The sequence below is a fragment of the Bufo gargarizans genome, chromosome 1, assembly GCF_014858855.1.
Source record: "Bufo gargarizans isolate SCDJY-AF-19 chromosome 1, ASM1485885v1, whole genome shotgun sequence".
NCBI lineage: Eukaryota > Metazoa > Chordata > Amphibia > Anura > Bufonidae > Bufo > Bufo gargarizans.
Window position 1 is genome coordinate 597579892 of NC_058080.1, and position 27964 is coordinate 597607855.

Consider the following 27964-nt stretch of genomic DNA (forward strand, 5'->3'; position numbering starts at 1 on the left):
AGGCGGACACCAAAACGACTTTTTTTTCATGTCCGTGGATCCTCCAAAAATCAAGGAAGACCCACGGACGAAAAAACGGTCACGGATCACGGACCCACGGACCCCGTTTTTGCGGACCGTGAAAAAAAAACTGTCGTGTGCATGAGGCCTAACTTAAAGGAAACCTCCCCTCACAATTCTAGACTATTATCTGCAGTAATACATTAGTAGTACTGCACAAAAGAAGAAGTCCAGATCCCCATTGTCAGCACTCGCCGATATACACAGTCCAGACCACAGTGCTGTGCTAACATAAAGGAGAGGACTCATGCGCATGAACAGCAGTCCTGACCATGCATTTCACCACAGCTTCATATGCTGAGAGCAGGGGAACGGGGCAGTAGAAAAATAAAAACTACAAATCTGGACTCCTCATAGTCAGTATTACTGCAGATAATGGTCCTAGATACTCGTGACAGATTCCCTTTAAAGGAATTCTACAGACTTGCACTTAAAATGGGTCTATTACTTAACCTGTAGAGAGAACACACTTTCAGCAGTACATCCGCCTGCTCGCTCCGCCGATTCCACGATCCCGGCAGGGGTCATGTGAATGACCAACTAGATTTGGATTTTCTTCTGAAGCTGAACAGGAAGAAAGAGGAGCACATCCAGAAGTATCAGAGGAAGAGCAAAAGGCCAGTCGAGCAGCCACGTGACCCCAGCTGAGTTTGCGGAATCGGAACGGCGATAGAGGGGTATGTAATGCTGAAAGTGTATCCTCTCCAGGGGTTAGCTGAAAGATCCATTTTAGGTACAGGCCCAGGGAGGGGTTTTCTGGTTCATATAAAGGGTCTCCTGAACAGCCGCCATCATCATGAAATGTGGCCTGTAAGAGTTTATTTCACTCATGGAAGACCCACAGTACGCTGCCTTCTGGCGGGAGTGCACCCTCTATCAGATTCATGCCAATGGGCGGCATAAGGCCTCTCACAAGTGGGTTTTCCATCCAGATCCGATGAGTGTTGTTAATGGTTCTTCACACAACTCTAGCCCCCACAGAAGTGAATGGGGTTTGAGTGAAAAAGCAGAAGGGATCCGGATGCAATGCGTTTTTCACTAATGGTTGCTAGATGTGGAGGGTTATCCTTCAGTTTTTTTTTTTTAAACTGAAGCACTACTAAACACAAAATCGCAGGCAAAACGGATTTTAATTTTTCCCCGAACTGACCAAGGCTCATTCCGCTCGTGTGAAATAAGTCTAAGGCCTCGTGCACACGACCGTAGTTTCAGTCCGCATCCAATCCACAATTTTTGCAGATCAGATACGGACCCATTCACTTTAATGCGGTCGCAAACTATGCAGACAGCACACCGCGTGCTGCCCGCATCTGCATGCCTGTTCTGTGGCCTCGCAAAAATACTGAACATGTCCTATACTCGTCCTTTCTGCAGACAAGAATAGACATCACTAACAAAGGCGAGGACGTGCGGATCTGCAAAATGCGGAACGCACGCGGCTGGTATCTGCGTTTTGTGGATCTGCCATTTGCGTACCGCAAAAATAGATATGGTCGCGTGCGTGAGGCTTAAGGCAGACACAGCTATGCATTTTCCAGCTCTATGGAGCGGCAGAGCTAATAAAAGGCATCAATAATTCAAGTGCAAAAATCTGATGAGTCGGCAAATGTCTGCATCCACTGGGTATACATAACAGGGTACGTCAGCGGGAGCAAACAGTTTGTGAAGGTAGAAAGACAATCAATATTAACCCGATCTTACACTGCAGACAGAACGCTTCCCACTCAATTAGCACAACCGCTTCTCCTGCATCTCTGACGTGGAGGCTCACCTTCCATAAAGCAGAATATTAGGGAACAGCTCTATATATAGTGTATTTTTGCACATTGAGACCTGCCATATAGGTCAAAGGGAATCTGTCAGCGCCCCCCCCCCCCCCCCCCCAACCAGAGTAAGCAGTGTACAATGTACGTGGTGCCGAGTCCCGTTATGCAACATCGTTTTTTACTGCTGGTTTGTCGGAGCACAGCGTCAGGATGCAAGCTGGAGGTAGGTCTTCTGCCTGCCTAATGATGTTATATGACGGGACTCTGCGTCATTTACTCAATACAACGGGGGGGGGGGGGATTTGGAGCTGACAGATTCCCTTTAAAACAATATCTGCTCTCATTCAGAAAATGTGAATTACTATAAAAGAGATCGGTCACAATAACAGTGATGGCAAACCTTTTACAGACCGAGTGCCCAAACTGTAACCCAAAACCCACTTAATTTATCGCAAAGTGCCAACAGAGTAATTTACCCTGAATACTACAGTCTAATATAGTATGTCTTCCATGTCCTTTATCATTTAGCTATAATAGCCTGTCTACATTCAATGCGCTGCCTGCGCTGCTCATAGAGCGCCCTGTGCTGATGAATGGCAGGGAGAGTCTGAGGCATATTGGTACACCATAGACTTTATCCAGGGTTTGGGTGCCCACAGAGAGGGCTCTGAGTGCTGCCTCTGGCACCCGTGCCACAAGTTTGTCACCACTGCACCATAGTCTGATATTGTTCACTCAGCTTCAAAGTATTACATAAATGCAAGTCTCACAAACAATTTGGGGGTCAACGATACATTTAAAGGGCATCTGTCCCCACACATAGCAACAACCCATCCATACGAGATGTAAAGCTGTTGGTCCCATCGCTTTGGGTGGCTGCAATCCTACAATATGTAAATGAGCCCCTTGGTGCAATGAGAGTGGTGTCGTTATGCCAGTATGAAGCGGTTAACCTAGAGAAAACTGTCACCAGGTGTGCCGCATCCACTGTCTAAACGCTAAACCATCAAAAATGGCCGAGAGTTGGAGCAATCCAGAGCACGAAGGTATTTGCATCTTCTGTCGGTGCTTTGCATCAGTTGTGGCTTTGTGCTATTTGCATGGTTACATGACGCGGGGCTTAGTTTAGAAAAACCAATTGCTGCAAAGTAGAGAGAAAACCAATAGGCCCCAAGTCTGCAGGATTTCCCCAGAGCAGTCACTGGAGGTCATTTAGAATACTACTAACTCCTGTGCTAGTCCACATCAAAATTTTAACATTTTTGCATTTTTCTGTCACCCTTTCAACTTTTTCAAAAAGTGGGCAGTGCGTGAGCAAGAGGAAGCAGGCCATGGGCAGGACCTCCACAGGTCAAAAAACTGCTCCAGCTCCCGACTGAACTCGATTTCTGCTCTGAAGTATGGGCAGCAGTAACTGCAACATATTTAATAAGAGGTGTCTGGCTTGCCTCTCTGGCAGGGTTTTTACTAAAGGCTCCAAACACACCCAATAGCTCCCTCCCGACTCCCCCATACACGGTTCAGTTCATGGACTCACTGCGCCTGATCCCTCTCTGTTGGGGAAGAGTCGGAAACTCTCTGCCCACATTAGACCGTCAGTCTAAGATGTATGGGGGCTTAAAGGGGTTGGCCGCTTTTGTAATACCGATTACCTATCCCCAGGTAAGTCATCAATATCAGATAAGCGGGGGCGTCCTTTACCTTTTAACAGGCTGATTTTTTTTTGAGTGATCAGAGTTTGTCTTATGTGTCAAAAAGATGAAATACTTCCTCCGTCTCTCATACAGGAAGAAGTGTAAGAGCCCGCATGTCAGGAAATGGATGTCAGCACTAAATGGCGAGAGAAAATTAGGAACGCATCATTTAGGAAATCCATGTGATGAGTAGTAACCCCTATGGAGGCAGACCGCCATATATCACTGAGATGTCAATAAAGCCTCCATGCCCTGTGTACCTGAGGTCACATCAATCTGCTGTATTCTAGCAAGAAACTAGCAAGAATATCCCCCAGAAAATCAACTTTGTGCACCAAATAACACAATGACAACCTTTTGTAATTCGCTTTTCTCACAAAGACTCATAGCGGAGTCAGAGGCCGAGCATAAACCCACGCAAAGAAGACCATGCAGGACCCCAGCGCTGCCAGGCACCAGTGCTAACCACTGAGCCACCGTCTAATAACAAAAACCACCAAAACGCGACTTTCCTTCAACAGAGTAAGAAGAGTTAACTGCAAATACTCCTTACACGGTGAGACTGACTGAAACCAGATGTCCATTTACACGGTTCAAAAACATTCCTCTCCTAATCTCAAGGAAACCTGAAAGACTAATGACAAGCATTTGGAGATAGAATTAATTGTGAGGTCAACCTGATATGCGTAGCAAGTGCAAACTCTTTCAAAGCGTTGCACAACCGGAGAACGGCACACAATAGGCCACAGAAAGCCTAATAAACCCTGTAATAGTCCTGGGATATCTGCGTGGCATAAGGAGCATGAAAGCGTTCCCATGTGGGGAACCAGATCGAACGTACCTGCATTCACCAAGTCAGATTGGCGCGGTTACATACTGAAGGCTATTCTTCACACTGGTGCAGCTGATACTTTGCAAGAAATGCAGTGCAATCTGCCGGCAGCATGTTATAGAGCAGGAAGAGCAGAGCAGATTGTTAGCAAAAAATATGATGTCTTATGTCTTTTTCAAACTGTACTATGCACAGACGTGCGCCATTGCTTCCTCCAAGTAGTGCGCTTTAGAAATACGTTTTTTAACTAATACTATTGAGGTTATTTATCAAACTGGTGTAAAGTAGAACTGGCTTAGTTGCCCATAGCAACCAATCAGATTCCAACTTTCATTTTTGACAGCTCCTTTGGAAAATGAAACATTGAATCTGATTGGTTTGCAGCAGTAACATAGGGTCATTCATCAGACGATGCCGTCCTTACACTGAAAAGAACCAGAATGGCCCACGCAAGCATGTGTGCACAGAGCCTTAGAGGGACGCAGACATGCTCCCTATCTATTGCATGTAACATTTTCCAAAAATACTGTCGTCACCTTACTATAGTAGAGAGACCCAGCAGAATTCCAAAATGGAAGCGGTTGCACCCCATGTCCTCTATCGCACTGTAATATTAGTGGAAATGAAATAAATAAATAAATAAGAGTGTCAATCCCCGTACATAGGAATGCATCATGGCCTGTATGTGACTGCAGCTTGCATGGCTTATGGTACAAGCAGACCACAGTAGAAGTCATAGGGTTGGTAGTTACACAACACCTTTCTATTTTCACCCAAAGTTCCTCCAGATGATATTTAAAAATAAAAATATTTCTAACTAAAGGGTAAAGGCCTCATGCACACGACCGTTGTGCGTTTTGCGGTCCGTAAAACACAGATGGCGTCCGTGTGTGTTCCGCAATTTGCGGAACGGCACGGACAGCCATTGATATAACTGCTTATTCTCGTCCGCAAAACAGACAAGAATAGGACAGGTTATATTTATTTTTTTGCGGACCACGGAACGGAGCAACAGATGTTGACAGCACATGGAGTTCTGTCCGCATCTTTTGCGGCCCAACTGAAGTGAATGGGTCTGCCTCCGAGCCGCAAAAACAACGGTGGTGTGCATGAGGCCTAATAATGACTGAGGATTGCTTCCATCAATGTACCCTAAACAACCCAAAGCCCTGAGAAGTCACAGCTTTTCCAGCAATATCACTATCTACCATCTGCTCCGTCAGATCATCCTTTCAACAGATTCCGTATGGTCATGCTTTGCAAGATATACGCAACCTAGCTAATGGAAAGCGTCTCGGCACCAGGAGGGAGCACCCTGAGGTCCTGACAGCTTTCATGCATTGCAAACAAAAGATATGATCTCATCCTCCAGCCACATGGCCAGCAACACAACGAGGCCGCATTGTGTCCTACACATGGCTCGGAGGCAGCAAACCATGCCTGAAGCAAGCAAGCCATCAATCCTGTTACAGCACCGGAAATGTACAAATTCTTCAGGAAACAAAAAAATGCAAACTTCCTAAGAATGGGTAAGAAACGACTATAAACAATAAAAAGAAAGAAGGCAAAGAGATACCAAAGAGGTCATCTACACACAAGCAGTACCTGGGACACCATCACTGTATGCTGCCGAGGCTCCAGGTTCATTGAAGAGTCATAAAATTACATTAAAAAGCCACTAAACCTTAAAAACAGGTATTATTTTCCATCTGCTACACTGCCCTTCACCCAACTCCTCGTCTGTCGCCTGCACAACGACCTGCAAAGCAAACGATCGTTTCTCCCATTTTCACTTTGCATCAGGCCTTGTGAAAGGCCCTTTGAGGACACTTAGGGGAGTTTTCCAGGACGGCTACAGTCTTTAACAGGTAGTTGCTCACCTCGCCTACACCCTCCCAAAACTTTTTTTTGCAGTTTGGATTCTACTGACCGGTTGTCACAATGTAAACAAATCCCTCTGGTTTTCATCCTGTATGTAGCACTTCCTGTTCCTGTATCCAACCGAACCCATGATGCACTTCTGTCACAGCTCCAGCACCGCCCCCAACACCCAGCTAGTTTATAGCTCCTCCCACCCCGCTAGTTACATAGACACTCCCCTATCAGTGCCCCAGTATGGACATCACAGAAAGTAAGAAAGAGCCTCGTGGACATGGTCATGTGACCACAGCCCAGAACGGAAGATAGGAGAAATAAAGATACAAAAAATACAGATATCTTCATAAATGGTTATTTTAAAGGATGTATAAGAACCCCAGAAAACCCTTTAAAGACACGGTTAGAATATCAAACAGTGGGGGCATGCTAAATGCAAGGATAGGGAAGAGATCTTCAGACAACTGCCGTCTGAGGGGCACATCCAGTTATAGAGGATACAATCAAGAGACATGGTTGGGGGGGCACCAAGATTTCCTTAAGTCTCATTTGCTGACTTTCTATATGGCCATAGGGATTAGTGTGCTCACATATATTAATGGCACAAAATCAATAGTCAAGTAAATTATGCTTTCGTTCAGCATCCAAGCCAATCTGCTGGACTGACGGAATAATGTGAGTACTATGAGGGAACACACAGCATCATCCTACCTAATAAAAGCCCTGTGTGCATGCGCTGTGTCCGTGACGATTTTTACACTGGGCATGCGCAGCGACCTATCAGCACACAGCGCTCCAACCAATGAGCAAACAGCGCTACACAGGCCGCCCCGCACCGCCCACACCATTGAGCTGACCAATGAGCAAACGGCGCTACACACGCCCACACACACACCAGGGCGCCGGAGCACTGCCATTTCGGTAATTCACGGCAGTATCAGCCACAGCACGCCGGCAAACACGTCAGAGCGCCGCCATCTCAGTCAGTCACAGCACTATCTGCCATATAGAGACGAGCCCCTGTCAGCAATCTGACCTACCAGTCAGTGCCAGCAGTCTCATTCTCAGCCACAGCCACTAGCCACAGCAGCCACAGCCAGCCGCGGCCACTAGCCACAGCAGCCGCCAGTCGCGGCCACTAGCCACAGCAGCCGCCAGTCGCGGCCACTAGCCACAGCCGCCAGTCGCGGCCAGCCACAGCAGCCGCCAGTCGCGGCCACTAGCCACAGCAGCCGCCAGTCGCGGCCACTAGCCACAGCAGCCGCCAGTCGCGGCCACTAGCCACAGCAGCCGCCAGTCGCGGCCACTAGCCACAGCAGCCGCCAGTCGCGGCCACTAGCCACAGCAGCCGCCAGTCGCGGCCACTAGCCACAGCAGCCGCCAGTCGCGGCCACTAGCCACAGCAGCCGCCAGTCGCGGCCACTAGCCACAGCAGCCGCCAGTCGCGGCCACTAGCCACAGCAGCCGCCAGTCGCGGCCACTAGCCACAGCAGCCGCCAGTCGCGGCCACTAGCCACAGCAGCCGCCAGTCGCGGCCACTAGCCACAGCAGCCGCCAGTCGCGGCCACTAGCCACAGCAGCCGCCAGTCGCGGCCACTAGCCACAGCAGCCGCCAGTCGCGGCCACTAGCCACAGCAGCCGCCAGTCGCGGCCACTAGCCACAGCAGCCGCCAGTCGCGGCCACTAGCCACAGCTAGCCACAGCCAGCCGCGGCCACTAGCCACAGCAGCCGCCAGTCGCGGCCACTAGCCACAGCAGCCGCCAGTCGCGGCCACTAGCCACAGCCGCCAGTCGCGGCCAGCAACTGTTATCAAATTCAGACAGAATATTTACAAAAAAAATGTTGTCTATAAAGAAATTTTATAGAAAACTTTCAAGAGGTAAAAAAAACTTTCTGAATATCTGCTTCAGATATTGTATATTGCAGATTGTTACAGTTTTACACTAAGGTTCTAATAATTATACTTACTGTATTGTGATATTAACATTTCCATTTTAATTTTATTATTTTACTTCTTGCCAAAATATTTGACAAAAAATAAAAAACAAAAAAATACAATGTGGTCAAATTACCTTGCTATTTAATATAGACTGTTCCTACTAATGATTATACTACTGTTCTAGCGCCCGTTATTGTAACGATGCTGTGAGTTTGCTCCAGATAAGCAGCGTTCAGTCTGGGAAATACAGCGGTCCTGCACAGAGCGTTTCCCAGACTGAATACGCTGGAGCCAAATTAGCTTAAGGCCCCATGCACACGGCCGTGTGCGGGCCGTGGAACCGCGGCCTGGATCCCTCCTGAGAGCAGGAGCGCACGGCGTCACTGGTTGCTATGACGCCGTGCGCTCCCTGCTGCCGGCACAGTACAGTAATACACCGGTATAGATCATACCAGTGTATTACTGTACTGTGCCGGCAGCAGGGAGCTCGGATGCGGACCGGCAGCAGGGAGCTGAACGGCTCGGATGCGGACCAAAACAACAGTCGTGTGCATGAGGCCTTAGGCTGTGGATTCCCACATGAACATTTGCACATGGGGGACATCATTCCCTCTGTGCCAGATAAGTGGCGCCAAAAAGTAGCAAATTGTGGAGTATGCTGCTGTTGCGCAAACATTTGCAACTTTTTGGGGAGTTTACTCACCGCTCGTCACTTCTTAGGCTACTTTCACACTGGCGTTTTGGCTTTCCGTTTGTGAGATCCGTTCAGGGCTCTCACAAGCGGTCCAAAACGGATCAGTTTTGCCCTAATGCATTCTGAATGGAAAAGGATCCGCTCAGAAAACATCCGTTTAGTCTCCATTCCGCTTTGGAGACAGACACCAAAATGCATTTTGGTGTCCGTCTGACAAAACTGAGCCAAACGGATCCATCCTGGCACAATGGGGACGGATCCGTTTTCACCTACACAATCTGTCAAAATTGAAAACGGATCCGTCTTCCATTGACTTTCAGTGGTGTTCAAGACGGATCCGTCTTGGCTATGTTATAGATAATACAAACGGATCCATTCTGAACGGATGCAGAAGGTTGTATTATCTAAACGGATCCGGACAAAACACAAGTGTGAAAGTAGCCTTAAAGTGGCGTGCGGCTGTAGCAGGCGGCCCATCAGATTAATCCTGTTTCCTGACATAGATTACAGTAAGAGTGGAAATCTACACCAGTTTCCTTGCTGGTCTGGATCTCCACTTTTACAGCATGGACCTGCACGGATCTAAAGCAAGCAGAGGACAGATGGAAGAACGGTGCCCCCCCATGTGCACATACCCTAAGAACCCATCCTTCTGGCACACCCACCGGCATGCAGGAGGCTTATATGAAATGACACACATTAGAATAGCGGTAGCATTTTTTAGTAGCGGCAGGCCGGCGGTTGTCCGTGACCTTACACTCTTATCTCGTCAGTGGTAATGGGCCTGATGCTCCAAATTCCTGACTCCTGACTTGATTAGAGGATGAAGCGGGGCCGTCTGGAGCCACTGACAGAATGCCACCTATATGTGTCCGTAATCCAGCCGCAGCGGGCAATCTGCACTACAAAGCTGGCTTAATATCTCCACCACCAGATGTTAGTGTAGAAATACTCTATTTACTGCAGCTGTCCACTAATACAGATAAGGGTCCATTCACACAACTGGATTTTTTCGTCCGCATCCACTCCACTATTTTGCGGACAGCACACCATGTTCCGTCTGCAAAAAAGATAGAACACGTCCTATTCTTGTTCATTTTGCAGACAAGAATAGGCATTTCTATCATGGAGAAGGACGTTCTGATCTGCAAAATGCAGAAGGCATACGCTGGTACACGTGTTTTGCGGTCATGTGAAGGAGCCCTAAGATAATGAGACAGATAGTCAGAGGTCTACCTGTTAGCTCGCAGGCCTAATCCAACATCTGTAGCACAATTCATAGCATGGTTATTATGTGGGTCCCTTTAGGGACGAAGTCCAGATGTGACAGACCACACGGACAGGCTTCTCCCGTTCACACTGTGCTAGTAAAGTGCAAAAATAATGGTACAAAAAAAAAGGGCTCATTACGTGTTTTCCTAAGAACAGCCTGGCCAAGTGGGAATTCATTAACAGCTCGGCAAATCTCAGGTGCAAGGTAGCCATGGCTCCTAGGTCAGACGTGATGGCACAGGCGGCACCAACAGAAAACTACTATGTTAGCACATACAACTAAAATTGGCTTTGACCGCCGTTTTTGAAGCCCCATTTCACAATCTTGTAATACATGGATCTCAATGTGAATTAGAGGACAAGGCCATCTTACCTTGTCCAACTCATCATGCAGCTCGGCCAAGCTGGGTCTCAGCAACTTCTCACCAAGTTCTGCCGCTGTGTGCCGATAGTAATCAATCCTGGGCACAGCATCCATGGTGTTGTGCCCAAAGGTCCGCAGGTAATAAGTGTTAGTGTGAGTGTCATAATGATAGTGATGACCAGTTCCACCAGAATGCAGGCTACCTTCGCTTAACACTGTATCTCCATTCTGAAAGCTCACCCCACCTCCGCCCTCACCACTCTCAGGAGAGCTTCCATCTGGATCAGCCGGGTCCACAAAGTTTACTCTAAACCGACCTTTCGCTTCCTCTCCACCTGAACCCCCCCTTCCTCTATGGGTTATGGTGTCAGAAGGTAGAGGAGATGGCTCCTGATCCCCAGCAGCTGCTTCCCGGGAGACTTCACTGACCGGGTCCACTTGGAAGCGGCTCTGACTGGGAGTGGGACCCAGGGGCCTGCCCATCTGGGCATCATCAATCTGTAGTCCTTCTTCACCCTGAAGAGACGGAGGAGGAGATGCCGAGGACTTCGATGGCTCAGCCATGGCTGAGGAGAACTTGGTCTTCTTTTCCATGGGCTGCTGTGTCTCTTCTGCTCGGTTACACTGAAGATGGTGGTGGTACCAGAGTAATATCTGCCAAAGTGATCACATAGAAAGAAGCGGGATGGTCAGTATAATAGACTGTGTCCCCTCTCCCCAGCAATACAAGACTGAGGACACTGCTCAGCCCTGCTGTTAGGTTTTGTCAGTGATGTTCCACCTCCTCCTAATCCAAAATACACATAACAAAGTGTGAGTGCACACCCAGCCCTCCCCGACCACTGATCAATGTGAGGATTGTGTGAGGACAGGGGAGGAGACCGGGCGTGGAAAGACGCCTCTCATTTCCATGAAGGGACAAGTACAAGCTGTGTGTCAGCGAGCTGCCCCCACTGCATCCTCCAGGAGCAGGCACCACATGAAGGGCATATCGCTGTGTGGGACCCAGCAGCAGCCCTTTATCACCCGGAGGCTCCCAGCGCTCTGCACAAGGGTCATCTCAGCGTGACCTTGGGGGGAGAAGATCTGGGTCACAGTGTACGTGATGTACGGAGCAGCCCTGTACATTACATGGTATATAATTCTCTACTGACGTGCCCATCACATACTGTACGCCATTGTGTATACTGCACATACCATATATGGTATATCACTATATATACGGCTCTGTATAGTGTAACTGCACATACCGTATGTTACTATATATACTGCTCTGTATAGTGTAACTGCACATACCGTATATTGTATATCACTATATATACTGCTCTGTATAGTGTAACTGCACGTACCGTATGTCACTATATATACTGCTCTGTATAGTGTAAGTGCACATACCGTATGTTACTATATATACTGCTCTGTATAGTGTAACTGCACATACCGCATGTTACTATATATACTGCTCTGTATAGTGTAACTGCACATACCGTATATTGTATATCACTATATATACTGCTCTGTATAGTGTAACTGCACGTACCGTATGTCACTATATATACTGCTCTGTATAGTGTAAGTGCACATACCGTATGTTACTATATATACTGCTCTGTATAGTGTAACTGCACATACCGTATATTGTATATCACTATATATACTGCTCTGTATAGTGTAACTGCACATACCGCATGTTACTATATATACTGCTCTGTATAGTGTAACTGCACATACCGTATATTGTATATCACTATATATACTGCTCTGTATAGTGTAACTGCACATACCGTATGTCACTATATATACTGCTCTGTATAGTGTAACTGCACATACCGTATATTGTATATCACTATATATACTGCTCTGTATAGTGTAACTGCACGTACCGTATGTCACTATATATACTGCTCTGTATAGTGTAAGTGCACATACCGTATGTTACTATATATACTGCTCTGTATAGTGTAACTGCACATACCGCATGTTACTATATATACTGCTCTGTATAGTGTAACTGCACATACCGTATATTGTATATCACTATATATACTGCTCTGTATAGTGTAACTGCACATACCGTATATTGTATATCACTATATATACTGCTCTGTATAGTGTAACTGCACATACCGTATGTCACTATATATACTGCTCTGTATAGTGTAACTGCACATACCGTATATTGTATATCACTATATATACTGCTCTGTATAGTGTAACTGCACATACCATATATATTGTATATCACTATATATACTGCTCTGTAGAGTGTAACTGCACATACCGCATGTTACTATATATACTGCTCTGTATAGTGTAACTGCACATACCGCATGTTACTATATATACTGCTCTGTATAGTGTAACTGCACATACCGCATGTTACTATATATACTGCTCTGTATAGTGTAACTGCACATACCGCATGTTACTATATATACTGCTCTGTATAGTGTAACTGCACATACCGTATGTTGTATGTCACTATATATACTGCTCTGTATAATGTAACTGCACATACCTTATATTGTATGTCACTATATATACTGCTCTGTATAATGTAACTGCACATACCGTATGTTGTATGTCACTATATATACTGCTCTGTATAATGTAACTGCACATACCTTATATTGTATGTCACTATATATACTGCTCTGTATAATGTAACTGCACAAACCTTATATTGTATGTCACTATATATACTGCTCTGTATAGTGTAACTGCACATACCGTATGTTGTATGTCACTATATATACTGCTCTGTATAGTGTAACTGCACATACCGTATGTTGTATGTCACTATATATACTGCTCTGTATAGTGTAACTGCACATACCTTATATTGTATGTCACTATATATACTGCTCTGTATAATGTAACTGCACATACCGTATGTTGTATGTCACTATATATACTGCTCTGTATAATGTAACTGCACATACCTTATATTGTATGTCACTATATATACTGCTCTGTATAATGTAACTGCACATACCGTATGTTGTATGTCACTATATATACTGCTCTGTATAGTGTAACTGCACATACCGTATATTGTATGTCACTATATATACTGCTCTGTATAGTGTAACTGCACGTACCATATATATTGTATGTCACTATATATACTGCTCTGTATAGTGTAACTGCACATACCGTATGTTGTATGTCACTATATATACTGCTCTGTATAGTGTAACTGCACATACCGTATGTTGTATGTCACTATATATACTGCTCTGTATAGTGTAACTGCACATACCATATATATTGTATATCACTATATATACACCGCAGTTGTATAGCATCACTGTGTGCCCATCACATATTGTACATCATTGTGTATAGTGTAACTGCATATACTGTATTTAGTAGATCAATATATATATATAATATATATATAGGGCAGCGGCGCTGGGTATGTAGTATAGGGCAGCGGCGCTGGGTATGTAGTATAGGGCAGCGGCGCTGGGTATGTAGTATAGGGCAGCGGCGCTGGGTATGTAGTATAGGGCAGCGGCGCTGGGTATGTAGTATAGGGCAGCGGCGCTGGGTATGTAGTATAGGGCAGCGGCGCTGGGTATGTAGTATAGGGCAGCGGCGCTGGGTATGTAGTATAGGGCAGCGGCGCTGGGTATGTAGTATAGGGCAGCGGCGCTGGGTATGTAGTATAGGGCAGCGGCGCTGGGTATGTAGTATAGGGCAGCGGCGCTGGGTATGTAGTATAGGGCAGCGGCGCTGGGTATGTAGTATAGGGCAGCGGCGCTGGGTATGTAGTATAGGGCAGCGGCGCTGGGTATGTAGTATAGGGCAGCGGCGCTGGGTATGTAGTATAGGGCAGCGGCGCTGGGTATGTAGTATAGGGCAGCGGCGCTGGGTATGTAGTATAGGGCAGCGGCGCTGGGTATGTAGTATAGGGCAGCGGCGCTGGGTATGTAGTATAGGGCAGCGGCGCTGGGTATGTAGTATAGGGCAGCGGCGCTGGGTATGTAGTATAGGGCAGCGGCGCTGGGTATGTAGTATAGGGCAGCGGCGCTGGGTATGTAGTATAGGGCAGCGGCGCTGGGTATGTAGTATAGGGCAGCGGCGCTGGGTATGTAGTATAGGGCAGCGGCGCTGGGTATGTAGTATAGCGCTGCCTGCACAGCGGCACTGGGTATGTAGTATAGGGCAGCGGCACTGGGTATGTAGTATAGGGCAGCCCGCACAGCGGCACTGGGTATGTAGTATAGCGCTGCCTGCACAGCGGCACTGGGTATGTAGTATAGGGCAGCCCGCACAGCGGCACTGGGTATGTAGTATAGGGCAGCCCGCACAGCATCAGTGGGTATGTAGTATAGCGCTGCCTGCACAGCGGCACTGGGTATGTAGTATAGCGCTGCCTGCACAGCGGCGCTGGGTATGTAGTATAGGGCAGCCCGCACAGCGGCACTGGGCATGTAGTATAGGGCAGCGGCGCTGGGTATGTAGTATAGGGCTGCCTGCACAGCGGCACTGGGTATGTAGTATATAGCGCAGCACTGGGTATGTAGTATAGCGCTGCCTGCACAGCGGCGCTGGGTATGTAGTATAGGGCAGCGGCGCTGGGTATGTAGTATATAGCGAAGCACTGGGTATGTAGTATAGGGCAGCCCGCACAGCGGCACTGGGTATGTAGTATAGGGCAGCGGCGCTGGGTATGTAGTATAGCGCTGCCCGCACAGCAGCACTGGGTATGTAGTATATAGCGCAGCACTGGGTATGTAGTATAGCGCTGCCTGCACAGCGGCGCTGGGTATGTAGTATAGGGCAGCGGCACTGGGTATGTAGTATAGGGCAGCGGCGCTGGGTATGTAGTATAGCGCTGCCCGCACAGCGGCACTGGGTATGTAGTATATAGCGCTGCCCGCACAGCGGCACTGGGTATGTAGTATAGGGCAGCGGCGCTGGGTATCTAGTATAGGGCAGCGGCGCTGGGTATCTAGTATAGCGCAGCCCGCACAGCGGCACTGGGTATGTAGTATAGGGCAGCGGCACTGGGTATGTAGTATAGCGCTGCCTGCACAGCGGCGCTGGGTATGTAGTATAGGGCAGCGGCGCTGGGTATGTAGTATAGCGCTGCCCGCACAGCAGCACTGGGTATGTAGTATATAGCGCAGCACTGGGTATGTAGTATAGCGCAGCCCGCACATTAGCACTGGGTATGTAGTATATAGCGCTGCCCGCACAGCGGCACTGGGTATGTAGTATAGCGCAGCCCGCACAGCGGCACTGGGTATGTAGTATAGGGCAGCGGCACTGGGTATGTAGTATAGGGCAGCCCGCACAGCGGCACTGGGTATGTAGTATAGGGCAGCCCGCACAGCATCAGTGGGTATGTAGTATAGCGCTGCCTGCACAGCGGCACTGGGTATGTAGTATAGGGCAGCGGCACTGGGTATGTAGTATAGCGCAGCCCGCACAGCGGCACTGGGTATGTAGTATAGCGCAGCCCGCACAGCGGCACTGGGTATGTAGTATAGGGCAGCGGCACTGGGTATGTAGTATAGGGCAGCCCGCACAGCGGCACTGGGTATGTAGTATAGCGCTGCCTGCACAGCGGCACTGGGTATGTAGTATAGGGCAGCGGCACTGGGTATGTAGTATAGCGCAGCCGGCACAGCATCAGTGGGTATGTAGTATAGCGCTGCCTGCACAGCGGCACTGGGTATGTAGTATAGGGCAGCGGCACTGGGTATGTAGTATAGCGCAGCCCGCACAGCGGCACTGGGTATGTAGTATAGCGCTGCCTGCACAGCGGCGCTGGGTATGTAGTATAGGGCAGCGGCACTGGGTATGTAGTATAGGGCAGCGGCGCTGGGTATGTAGTATAGCGCAGCCCGCACAGCGGCACTGGGTATGTAGTATAGGGCAGCGGCGCTGGGTATGTAGTATAGCGCTGCCCGCACAGCGGCACTGGGTATGTAGTATAGGGCAGCGGCGCTGGGTATGTAGTATAGCGCTGCCCGCACAGCGGCACTGGGTATGTAGTATATAGCGCAGCACTGGGTATGTAGTATATAGCGCAGCACTGGGTATGTAGTATATAGCGCAGCACTGGGTATGTAGTATATAGCGCAGCACTGGGTATGTAGTATAGCGCTGCCCGCACAGCGGCACTGGGTATGTAGTATATAGCGCAGCACTGGGTATGTAGTATATAGCGCAGCACTGGGTATGTAGTATATAGCGCAGCACTGGGTATGTAGTATATAGCGCAGCACTGGGTATGTAGTATATAGCGCAGCACTGGGTATGTAGTATATAGCGCAGCACTGGGTATGTAGTATATAGCGCAGCACTGGGTATGTAGTATATAGCGCAGCACTGGGTATGTAGTATATAGCGCAGCACTGGGTATGTAGTATATAGCGCAGCACTGGGTATGTAGTATATAGCGCAGCACTGGGTATGTAGTATATAGCGCAGCACTGGGTATGTAGTATATAGCGCAGCACTGGGTATGTAGTATATAGCGCAGCACTGGGTATGTAGTATATAGCGCAGCACTGGGTATGTAGTATATAGCGCAGCACTGGGTATGTAGTATATAGCGCAGCACTGGGCATGTAGTATATAGCGCAGCCCGCACAGCGGCACTGGGCATGTAGTATATAGCGCAGCCCGCACAGCGGCACTGGGCATGTAGTATATAGCGCAGCCCGCACAGCGGCACTGGGCATGTAGTATATAGCGCAGCCCGCACAGCGGCACTGGGCATGTAGTATATAGCGCAGCCCGCACAGCGGCACTGGGCATGTAGTATATAGCGCAGCCCGCACAGCGGCACTGGGCATGTAGTATATAGCGCAGCCCGCACAGCGGCACTGGGCATGTAGTATATAGCGCAGCCCGCACAGCGGCACTGGGCATGTAGTATATAGCGCAGCCCGCACAGCGGCACTGGGCATGTAGTATATAGCGCAGCCCGCACAGCGGCACTGGGCATGTAGTATATAGCGCAGCCCGCACAGCGGCACTGGGTATGTAGTATATAGCGCTGCCTGCACAGCGGCACTGGGCATGTAGTATATAGCGCAGCCCGCACAGCGGCACTGGGTATGTAGTATAGCGCTGCCTGCACAGCGGCGCTGGGTATGTAGTATAGGGCAGCGGCACTGGGTATGTAGTATAGCGCAGCCCGCACAGCAGTGCCAGTGACGTTCCCGCTGTGTACCCGCACTGGCAGCAGCTGGCACCGCGCCCAGGACCCCTCTGCCGTACCCCGGCCACAGTGTAACTTCCTGCTCCCCGCACCTCATGTGAGTTGAGAGATAACGCAGGAATACCGCCCCCATCATATACAAGCAGCCGCAGCATCATCCCGCCAGTGACCGCCGCCCCCGGCACATGCCATGTGTGCTCCCGGCTTGCGTCCCTGATGACAGGGAAGAGCGCGAGCCGCGGTGCCGAGCCTCTCCCGCCTCAGCCCTAGACATCTGGGCAGTCGTAGCCCGCGGCCTCTCCGCCCATCCTCCCTCCGCCGTGCTTACCTGCTCGGCCGGTGCCGCAGTTCGGAGCTGGCTGGCCTGGCGGTGGTTCCGGTGTGATGCTGTTCACAGAGGAGGAGCTGTAAAAGCCTCCGGTCCCTGACACAGCAGCCTCCTGACTCCCGGTTGCTTTGGATGGGGAGGCGCATGCGTTCCAACCAGTAACACCCAGCTGCCGCTGCACGCCGCCCCGGACTACCGGCACCTCAGGCTATTAACCCCTTCCTGAGCTGTGCTACGGGACGCCTTGTGATGCCGCAGGGAGGAGCCGCTGGGCTGTTCGCTGAGACAACTGAATCATCATCATCCTCATGTATTAGTAATGTGAGGGACAATCAGCTTCTCCTGGGATAAGAATGTGAGGGGCAATCTGCTTCTCCTGGGATAAGTAATGTGAGGGACAATCATCTTCTTCCAGGATAAGTAATGTGAGGGACAATCAGCTTCTCCCAAATGTGAGGGACAATCATCTTCTTCCAGGATAAGTAATGTGAGGGACATTCAACTTCTCCCAAATGTGAGGGACAATAAGCTTCTCCTGGGATAAGTAATGTGAGGGACAATCATCTTCTTCCAGGATAAGTAATCTGAGGGACAATCAGATTCTCCCAAATGTGAGGGACAATCGTCTTCTTCCAGGATAAGTAATGTGAGGAACAATCGTCTTCTTCCAGGAAAAGTAATGCGAGGGACATTCATCTTCTCCTGGGATAAGTAATGTGAGGGTCAATCTCCTTCTCCTGGGATAAGTAATGTGAGGGGCAATCAGCTTTTTCCGGGATAAGTAATGGGAGGATCAATCTCCTTCTCCTGGGATAAGTAATGTGAGGGACAATCAGCTTCTTTGGAGATAAGTAATGTGAGGGACAATCAGCTTCTTTGGAGATAAGTAATGTGAGAGGCAATCAGCTTCTCCTGGGATAAGTAATGTGAGGGACAATCAGCTTCTTTGGAGATAAGTAATGTGAGGGACAATCAGCTTCTTTGGAGATAAGTAATGTGAGAGGCAATCAGCTTCTCCTGGGATAAGTAATGTGAGGGACAATCAGCTTCTTTGGGGATAAGTAATGTGAGGAACAATCAGCTTCTCCCGGGATAAGTAATTTGAGGGGCAATCAGCTTCTCCTGGGATAAGTAATATGAGACAATCATCTTTTTCCAGGATAAGTAATGTGAGGGACATTCAACTTCTCCCGGGATAAGTAATGTGAGGGTCAATCTCCTTCTCCTGGGATAAGTAATGTGACATTCAATCAGCTTCTACTGTGATAAGTAATGTGAGGGACAATCAGCTTCTCCGGGGATAAGTAATGTGAAGGACAATCAGCTTCTCCGGGGATAAGTAATGTGAAGGACAATCAGCTTCTCCCGGGATAAGTAATGTGAGGGGCAATAACCTTCTCCCGGGATAAGTAATGTGAGAGGCAATCAGCTTCTCCTGGGATAAGTATCATGAGGGACAACCAGCTTCTCCTGGGATAAGTAATGTGACGTTTAATCAGCTTCTTCTGTGATAAGTAATGTGAGGGACAATCAGCTTCTCCGGGGATAAGTAATGTGAAGGGCAATCAGCTTCTCATGGGATAAGTAATGTGAGGGGCAATTAGCTTCTGGTATAACATGAGGGACAATCAGCTTCTCCTGGAATAATGTTGGGGGGCAATCAGCTTCTCTATGGATAAGTAAGGTAAAGGGACAATCAGCTTCTCCCGAGATAAGTAATGTGCGGGGCAATCAGCTTCTCTATGGATAAGTAATGTGAGGGGCAATCAGCTTCTCCCAGGATAAGTAATGTGAGGGGCAATTAGCTTCTGGTATAACATGAGGGACAATCAGCTTCTCCTGGAATAATGTTGGGGGGCAATCAGCTTCTCTATGGATAAGTAAGGTAAAGGGACAATCAGCTTCTCCCGAGATAAGTAATGTGCGGGGCAATCAGCTTCTCCTGGGATAATGTGAGGATCAATCAGATTTTTCCCTCGCAGATTCAGTATTAATTAGAGTACATTCAGACTTACTGTACTTCACACCAGAAACTTCTGTAGTTTCTGCTTTGGTTTCTCACTTAGCATACCGTGACTAATTTCAACTGAATGGAGATAAGCCATGCACGGACAACCAGCGCGGCTTGAAGTGGCTTTCATCCGGACACAACACCAAGAAGGGACATGTCCTTTCTTGTCATAATCGCAGCTTTAAACTGCGTGCCCGCGAACTGCAGTGCTGATTCTCATAGAATAAAATGCGAAGTAGACACCACGTGGCTGCCACCAGAATTTTGGAGCAGTGTCAACACCAAAAATAGGAAAAATAATAATAATTCCGCCATGTAAATTGGCCCAGCCAACTGTATAAAAAATTGTGACTGCAACATACTTTTCAATATGGCACTAATTCTGTATGTCCACTTAGGACACTAAGTGTCTACAATGGTCTCCAGGTCTGTGAGACTGACAAGAATAGTGCATGCTCCTGAGAGTCTCGAAGTGTGAATGGCATCACTTTCTTCAAAAACATCCAGATGAAGTCAGGTACATCCATGTGTCATTCACACTGACATGGAGGACAGAGAGATACTGGGCCCAACAGAGGATTTCTTTTGCCATCAGTTTCCAACTATCTGTAAATTCCTGAACAGTCTGTAAATATGTAATCTCCTTCCCTGCCAGTCGTGGTGCTCTTTTTGGTGTTGTGTTTCAGTGTGTCCAACATGCCTTATGCAATTCAAGAAAGACTTGTGATAGTGGAAGCCAATGTACGCCCATGCTCATGCACAGAGACATAGGTCTGTGGTGCTGGTCAATTTGTGGACCTTCCCGTTCCAGCAAAAAGCAGTATAAATGGTTTGGGTTGGAAGTGGTGTAACACAGGATCCATGGCTGATGCAAAAAAAAAAAAAGTTTGGATATGTGTTTTTGTAAATATCCAAGAGACGATTATAAGTAGCCTGAGGAAATTTGTGCGAAAAATTATAGAGTTAGGGAGGCGGAGAAAGAGAAGAGTGTGCCGTATTGTAGTTGGCTGCTGGCCATTGCCATTTTCGTACATGACTATGAGTACTCAGACTGTTAGTCCAATGTTTTGTGGTGGTGGGACCCGCACCTATCTTTATTCAGTTCTATGGGAGCTCTGAAAGGGAATGAAGACCACACTGTTCATTCATGGTCACTTCTCCATTTACCTCTATCGGACTGCTGGAAATATTGGAACTCCCACATAAGTGATTGGAGGGTGTCCACGCTTGCGCTGTGCGCTCTCCTTTATTTCAGGGGGTTTGTTCTGGAGAAAGGAGTGGGACCCGTACCTATCTCTCCTTTTGATATGCCACCAATGTCTGAGATGGGACTACCCCTTTAACATCCTGGCATTTCGTTGGTTGTGGAACCGGTGGTACAGCCATTTCTCCAAAGTGTCCTAGGAGCCAGTTTTCAACAGAACAACCCCAGGTCTCATGTTGCTTGTGATGTCATTGATAGTCAATTGATTTGCGTGCCCAGATGCATTCAGCATGACAGACAACCATTAATACCCTCACTGAGAGCATGGCAAGGAGTGTAAGTGAGTGTATTTCTGGGCATGGCATTCATACTGAATAAATCAAGATGGTTTGAATATTTTGTTTCCAGTTTTTAACATTTACATATCATTAAGGCTGGGTTCACATCACGTTTTGGCCATGCTTTTAATGTATATAAAAACGGATGCCTCAGACTAATGCCATCCAGTGGCATCCGTTCACCATAGAATTCCATTGTAAAAAAAAAAAAAAAGTATATGTTTTTTTACTGGGCTCTGCTTTGTGTGCTGCTTTTTTGTATCCTTTTTTTTTTCCTAACGTATGCGCCAAGTAGAGGCATAAAAAGTAATGTGAACCCAGCCTTAGGCCTCTTTCACACGACCGTTTTTTTTTTCCGTTTTGCGGGCCGTTTTTTGCGGTCCGTATACGGTCCGTATACGGAACCATTCATTTCAATGGTTCCGCAAAAAAAACGGAATGTACTCCGTGTGCATTCCGTTTCCGTATTTCCGTTTTTCCGTTCCGTTTAAAGATAGAACATGTCCTATATTTGGCCGCAAATCACGTTCCGTGGCTCCATTAAAGTCTATGGGTCCGCAAAAAAACGGAATGCATACGGAAATGCATCCGTATGTCTTCCGTATCCGTTCCGTTTTTTGCGGAACCATCTATTGAAAATGTTATGCCCAGCCCAATTTTTAATATGAAATTACTGTATACTGTATTTGCCATACGGAAAAACGGAACGGAACAACGGAACGGAAACGGAACCACAACGGAAGCAAAAAACGGAACAACGGATCCGTGAAAAACGGACCGCAAAACACTGAAATGGACATACTGTCGTGTGAAAGAGGCCTTACATGTCTACGGATCCTGCGCTTTTCATGATGCCAGGACTTTTCCTTCTTGGTGTTACAATTTCTTTGTTGAGGAGTGTATATAGATAGGGGGTGGAATCTTTTATTATGGTGGGCTGCGTATTCAGCTGCATTCAGTAAATCTTCTGCAGTCTGCTTGGTGTTCTGGGGTTAAGACAGGTTTACGCACTGCTTTTTGTCACAGTTAAAAAAATACAAAAACGCATCGTAAAAAAAACTATGCCCACATGCTTTTTACAATTAGAACACATTGATTTAACTTGTTTCATCTGTAAAAAAAAAAAAAAAAAACGCAGTTGCAGAAGAAATGCATGTTGTTGTTTTTTTTAAATGAAACAAATGCAATATATAAACCCATACTAAAGGTCTCATGCACCCGGCCGTTGTTGGCCGGTGCCCGTATTGTGCCCGCAAACAGCGGGTCCACAATATACAGGCACCTGCCGTTTGGGCATCACATCACGGATGCGGATCCATTCAATCCAGAAGGTGCGGTGCAGAACGGAGGCATGGAGTGCTTCCATGGTTTTTCTGTCCGTGCCTTTACACCGCAAAAAACAGTAGTGCATGGACGGAGAAATCAGGAAAAGAACAAACAGCAGGTGGCACTATATGGATACATTTTACTGCATAGCTCAAGGGCTATACTACTTTTTTTTTTAATTAGATGCAGTTACAAAAAATCCTGGTGGAAAGCCACCACCTTCACTATCATTAGGTGCAATGTAGTAAAAATGACATTGCGATCTTATGTGACATGACTTCAAGTCACCATGGACATAACCTCTGGACTGCTCGTAGTTCTATCAAAATCACTATAGCAGGGATCTCTGCCACTCCAGCTGTCCTGTAAGCTACAACTCCCAGAATCAGTGGGCTACATAGACAAGTAAGGGCCCCAAAGGAAGGATCAAACCAGGCCCCCCACACAGGACAGAAGGGTTTACTGCCTAAACCCTTTTCAATGACCCTTGGGCCATTTTTCCACTTTTTTATTTGCTAAAAGTTGTTCATTTAGAGAGTAGAGTCCTGGCCAAGTTTTCACCCCTAGTAGAAGAGGAGATAATCCCAACTAAGGCTACATGCATACGACCGTAGTGTGTTTTGCGGTCCGCAAATTGCGGATCTGCAAAACACGGATGGCGTCCGTGTGCGTTCCACAATTTGCGGCTCAACACGGACAGCCATTAATATAACTGCCTATTCTTGTCCGCAAAACAGACAAGAATAGGACAGGTTATAAAATTTTTTTGCGGACCACGGACTGGAGCAATGGATGCAGACAGCACACGAATTCAAGTAAATGGGTCCGCATCCGAGCCGCAAAAAATGCGGCTCGGATGCGGAACAAAACAACGGTCGTGTGCATGTAGCCTAAGACTGGGCCCCCTTTTGCCCTGGACCCCATAGCAGTCGCATGGTCTGCTGCTATGGTAGTTATGCCCCTGCCCAGAATCCTCTTTTCACTTCTATGGGTTTTCCAAGACCAGCCAAATAGATGTGCAATGCTGGGAGTTGTAGTTCCACAGCAGCTGGGTGCTGAAGGTTGCTGACCCCTACACTATCGGGTTCTATGGTGATCTAAGTTTGCACCAACAGAATGGGAGGTCTGCATGTAAAACCGTTATAAGCCTCCTGCACGCTTCCATGTACTGCATGTGATGGCGCATGCCACAGTGTGCTCATGGATGGATCTGTGAGAAAAAACCTCAGTATGAAAACGGTGAGTAGGTACTATGAGAGCGGCACTGGCTGCCATAGTACATGAGTCCATAATACAACTATGTGCATGAGCCATCTCTCCAAAGTACTATGAAACGGAAATGACCTTTTGGGTCAGAAATGACTGAAGTATAGTGTAAAGATGAAAGGTGTTCAGGATAAATACATTTTTTTACTAGATATTGAACATGTGGTAATTATATTTTTAAGTATATTATATACACAGAAGCCTACACCCACAGAGAGATTTTCGGTAGGCGCACAACTTGTCCTTGATATAATTTCTGAAGAATTTTTCTGATATAATTTTACCGTTGGGGAAGTTGTTCTCTGAGCAGAACAGGATTTGGATCAGGATACATTTTCCCGCTGTTAATCTGTTATGTCTAGGATTTTTCCTGTTTGTAGATATAATAGAGGGCTTTTTGAAGCCATATCATATTTTAGTACAATTCATTATTTTGAAGTTGAATGGAAGTCCACAACCAAGGTAATCCTATCCTTTCTGGCAAATACATTGTACATTGAGTGTCTTCCAAAGCCAAGATTCTTGTCTTGTTGGAGCTCTCAGACACACCACACCCTATGTAATTTTAATGGCTTCTTGGCATGAAGACACCCACACATTTTTGTACTCTTTTATATGGTTCTAGCTGAAAGGCTTGAGGTATACACCCGTAGTACTCATAAAATACACAAAGACTGTTTCAGCATAGTGTATTAGCACATTTATGTTCCTAATGGTTGAGATCTGTCCCACATCCCACATCAATGTCATGTGAATCAGAAATGACCAAAAGTGAACAGTATCAGGACAGTTTTAAATAATTGAGGCATAAAAAGGCATACGTCCACCAAAAAGTACAAAATATAACCACAACTCAGATTAACGGGCTGAAGGATTTTATTCTGCTCACAAGCATAAAGATAAAAAGGCTCATCAATCAAACATCGGTTTAAAAAACGGTTTACCATGCACTTGCCAAACCCAAGGGTTTCGTCCTCCTGGCTTTTTCTTCTTTTATTGATGAGCCTTTTTATCCTCATGATTGGGAGTAGAATTAGATCCTTCTTCCTATTAAGCTGCATTGCGGTTTTACACAATGTTGGATCCCATTTATCATTTGCAACTTTGGAGACACCAGCCTTTTACCCTTGGATATTTGGGATTGAAGAGATGCCGTTTGTGGAGCATTGGAGTTTGTTATCAAGGTGGTAGTGCAGCAAAATGGTCTTTGTGATATCTACTCCTAGGTGGAGACGCTATTTCTCTGTGGTCTGCAAGCAGGACTATTTGTTTTTAGCTAAGGTCTTTTCCAAGTTGACATTGAGACTATGGTACATATTTGAATTAGGAAGGATTCAAAGCCACTTATCCAGGGTTCCTAAGGCTAGGGCTACATGGAGACACTGGTCCCACGACAGGTGTCGTGGCTATGATCGCAGAATAGAGGTGATCCCAAACAAATGAATGGGATCACAGAACGAGTCGCAAATATCCCTGCTACCCTACGATCCTGGCTACAAAAGTTGTTGTGCGACCTGTGTCGCAGTGTAGCCCTAGCCTTAATCTTCATCCACAATGCAGAATAGAAGGTTGCAGAATCCTGTATAGAACATTTTTATTATACCTGTGTAGTGTATTCAGCTGAGCAACAGAGCTTTCATCAGACATGATACATCTCTTATTGTCCTGCCGAAACAGCTGTTTTACTATACTTAGGTCAATAAGGATTTCAACTTTTGCCATACTTTCAAATTTTTATTTCTTTTTTTGCTATACATTGATGCGTTTTTGTAGCACGTACAGTATTTGAGTCTTTCTAATGTTGTCAGTTCATAATTGGAGGTGAAGTCTCCAGAAGTTAAGACAATCTTACTAAGGGCAGTTTATATGACGGAAACCTTTATAGCGGCCTTATCAACTTCTCCTCGATGAAAAGGAGAGTGTACAGGTCCACTAAACAATGCTGAAATAAGGTCTCATTCACACTTCTATCAGTATGTTGCCATCCTAGGACCTGCTAGATCCTGCTTTTGGTTATGTCCCTTAACACTTTGTTTTTGTTCGTATGTTTTTTTTTTTTTTTTACATTTTCCGAATTTTACATTTGAAGCTTTTTAGTGCATTATTTAAATCAATGTTTATAACCATTTCTTAAAACCTAAATTGGGAGTGAATGCAAAAAAGAGTAAGAGTATAAATACAAACCGGATTCCAAAAAAGTTGGGACACTATACAAATCGTGAATAAAAACTGAATGCAATGATGTGGAGGTGCCAACTTCTAATATTTTATTCAGAATAGAACATAAATCACGGAACAAAAGTTTAAACTAAGAAAATGTACCATTTTAAGGAAAAAATATGTTGAATCAGAATTTCATGGTGTCAACAAATCCCCAAAAAGTTGGGACAAGGCCATTTTCACCACTGTGTGGCATCTCCCCTTCTTCTTACAACACTCAACAGACGTCTGGGGACCGAGGAGACCAGTTTCTCAAGTTTAGAAATAGGAATGCTCTCCCATTCTTGTCTAATACAGGCCTCTAACTGTTCAATCGTCTTGGGCCTTCTTTGTTGCACCTTCCTCTTTATGATGCGCCAAATGTTCTCTATAGGTGAAAGATCTGGACTGCAGCCTGGCCATTTCAGTACCCGGATCCTTCTCCTACGCAGCCATGATGTTGTGATTGATGCAGAATGTGGTCTGGCATTATCTTGTTGAAAAATGCAGGGTCTTCCCTGAAAGAGATGACGTCTGGATGGGAGCATATGTTGTTCTAGAACTTGAAAATATTTTTCTGCATTGATGGTGCCTTTCCAGACATGCAAGCTGCCCATGCCACACGCACTCATGCAACCCCATACCATCAGAGATGCAGGCTTCTGAACTGAGCGTTGATAACAACTTGGGTTGTCCTTGTCCTCTTTGGTCTGGATGAAATGGCGTCCCAGATTTCCAAAAAGAACTTCGAATCGTGACTCGTCTGACCACAGAACAGTCTTCCATTTTGCCACACTCCATTTTAAATGATCCCTGGCCCAGTGAAAACGCCTGAGCTTGTGGATCTTGCTTAGAAATGGCTTCTTCTTTGCACTGTAGAGTTTCAGCTGGCAACGGCGGATGGCACGGTGGATTGTGTTCACTGACAATGGTTTCTGGAAGTATTCCTGAGCCCATTCTGTGATTTCCTTTACAGTAGCATTCCTGTTTGGGGTGCAGTGTGGTTTAAGGGCCCGGAGATCACGGGCATCCAGTATGGTTTTACGGCCTTGACCCTTACGCACAGAGATTGTTCCAGATTCTCTGAATCTTCGGATGATGTTATGCACAGTTGATGATGATAGATGCAAAGTCTTTGCAATTTTTCGCTGGGTAACACCTTTCTGATATTGCTCCACTATCTTTCTGCGCAACATTGTGGGAATTGGTGATCCTCTACCCATCTTGGCTTCTGAGAGACACTGCCACTCTGAGAAGCTCTTTTTATACCCAATCATGTTGCCAATGGACCTAATTAGTGTTAATTGGTCTTCCAGCTCTTCGTTATGCTCAAATTTACTTTTTCCAGCCTCTTATTGCTACTTGTCCCAACTTTTTGGGGATTTGTTGACACTGTGAAAATTTGAATCAACGTATTTTTCCTTTAAAATGATACATTTACTCGGATTAAACGTTTGATCTGTCATCTACGTTCTATTACAAATAAAATATTGACATTTGCCATCTCCACATCATTGCATTCAGTTTTTATTCACAATTTGTTTCGCAACTTTTTTGGAATCCGGTTTGTATTATGATTTTTTTTCATCCATTTGGGATACATTCTTGGTTT

General features: G+C 46.6%; 1 protein-coding gene across 1 annotated transcript in view; it reads right to left on the reverse strand.

Annotated features, from left to right (window-relative positions):
• Positions 1-18236, reverse strand: part of SLC12A2 (solute carrier family 12 member 2) — a 129741-nt gene extending 111505 nt beyond the window's left edge. The window contains exons 1-2 of the mRNA XM_044275861.1: positions 18009-18236; positions 10507-11151 (exon numbers count right to left, since the gene is read on the reverse strand). Of these exons, the coding sequence (XP_044131796.1) occupies positions 10507-11091 (585 nt within the window). The 5' untranslated portion in view covers positions 11092-11151; positions 18009-18236. The remainder of the gene's footprint in view (positions 1-10506; positions 11152-18008) is intronic.
• Between the last annotated feature and the right edge of the window lie 9728 nt (positions 18237-27964).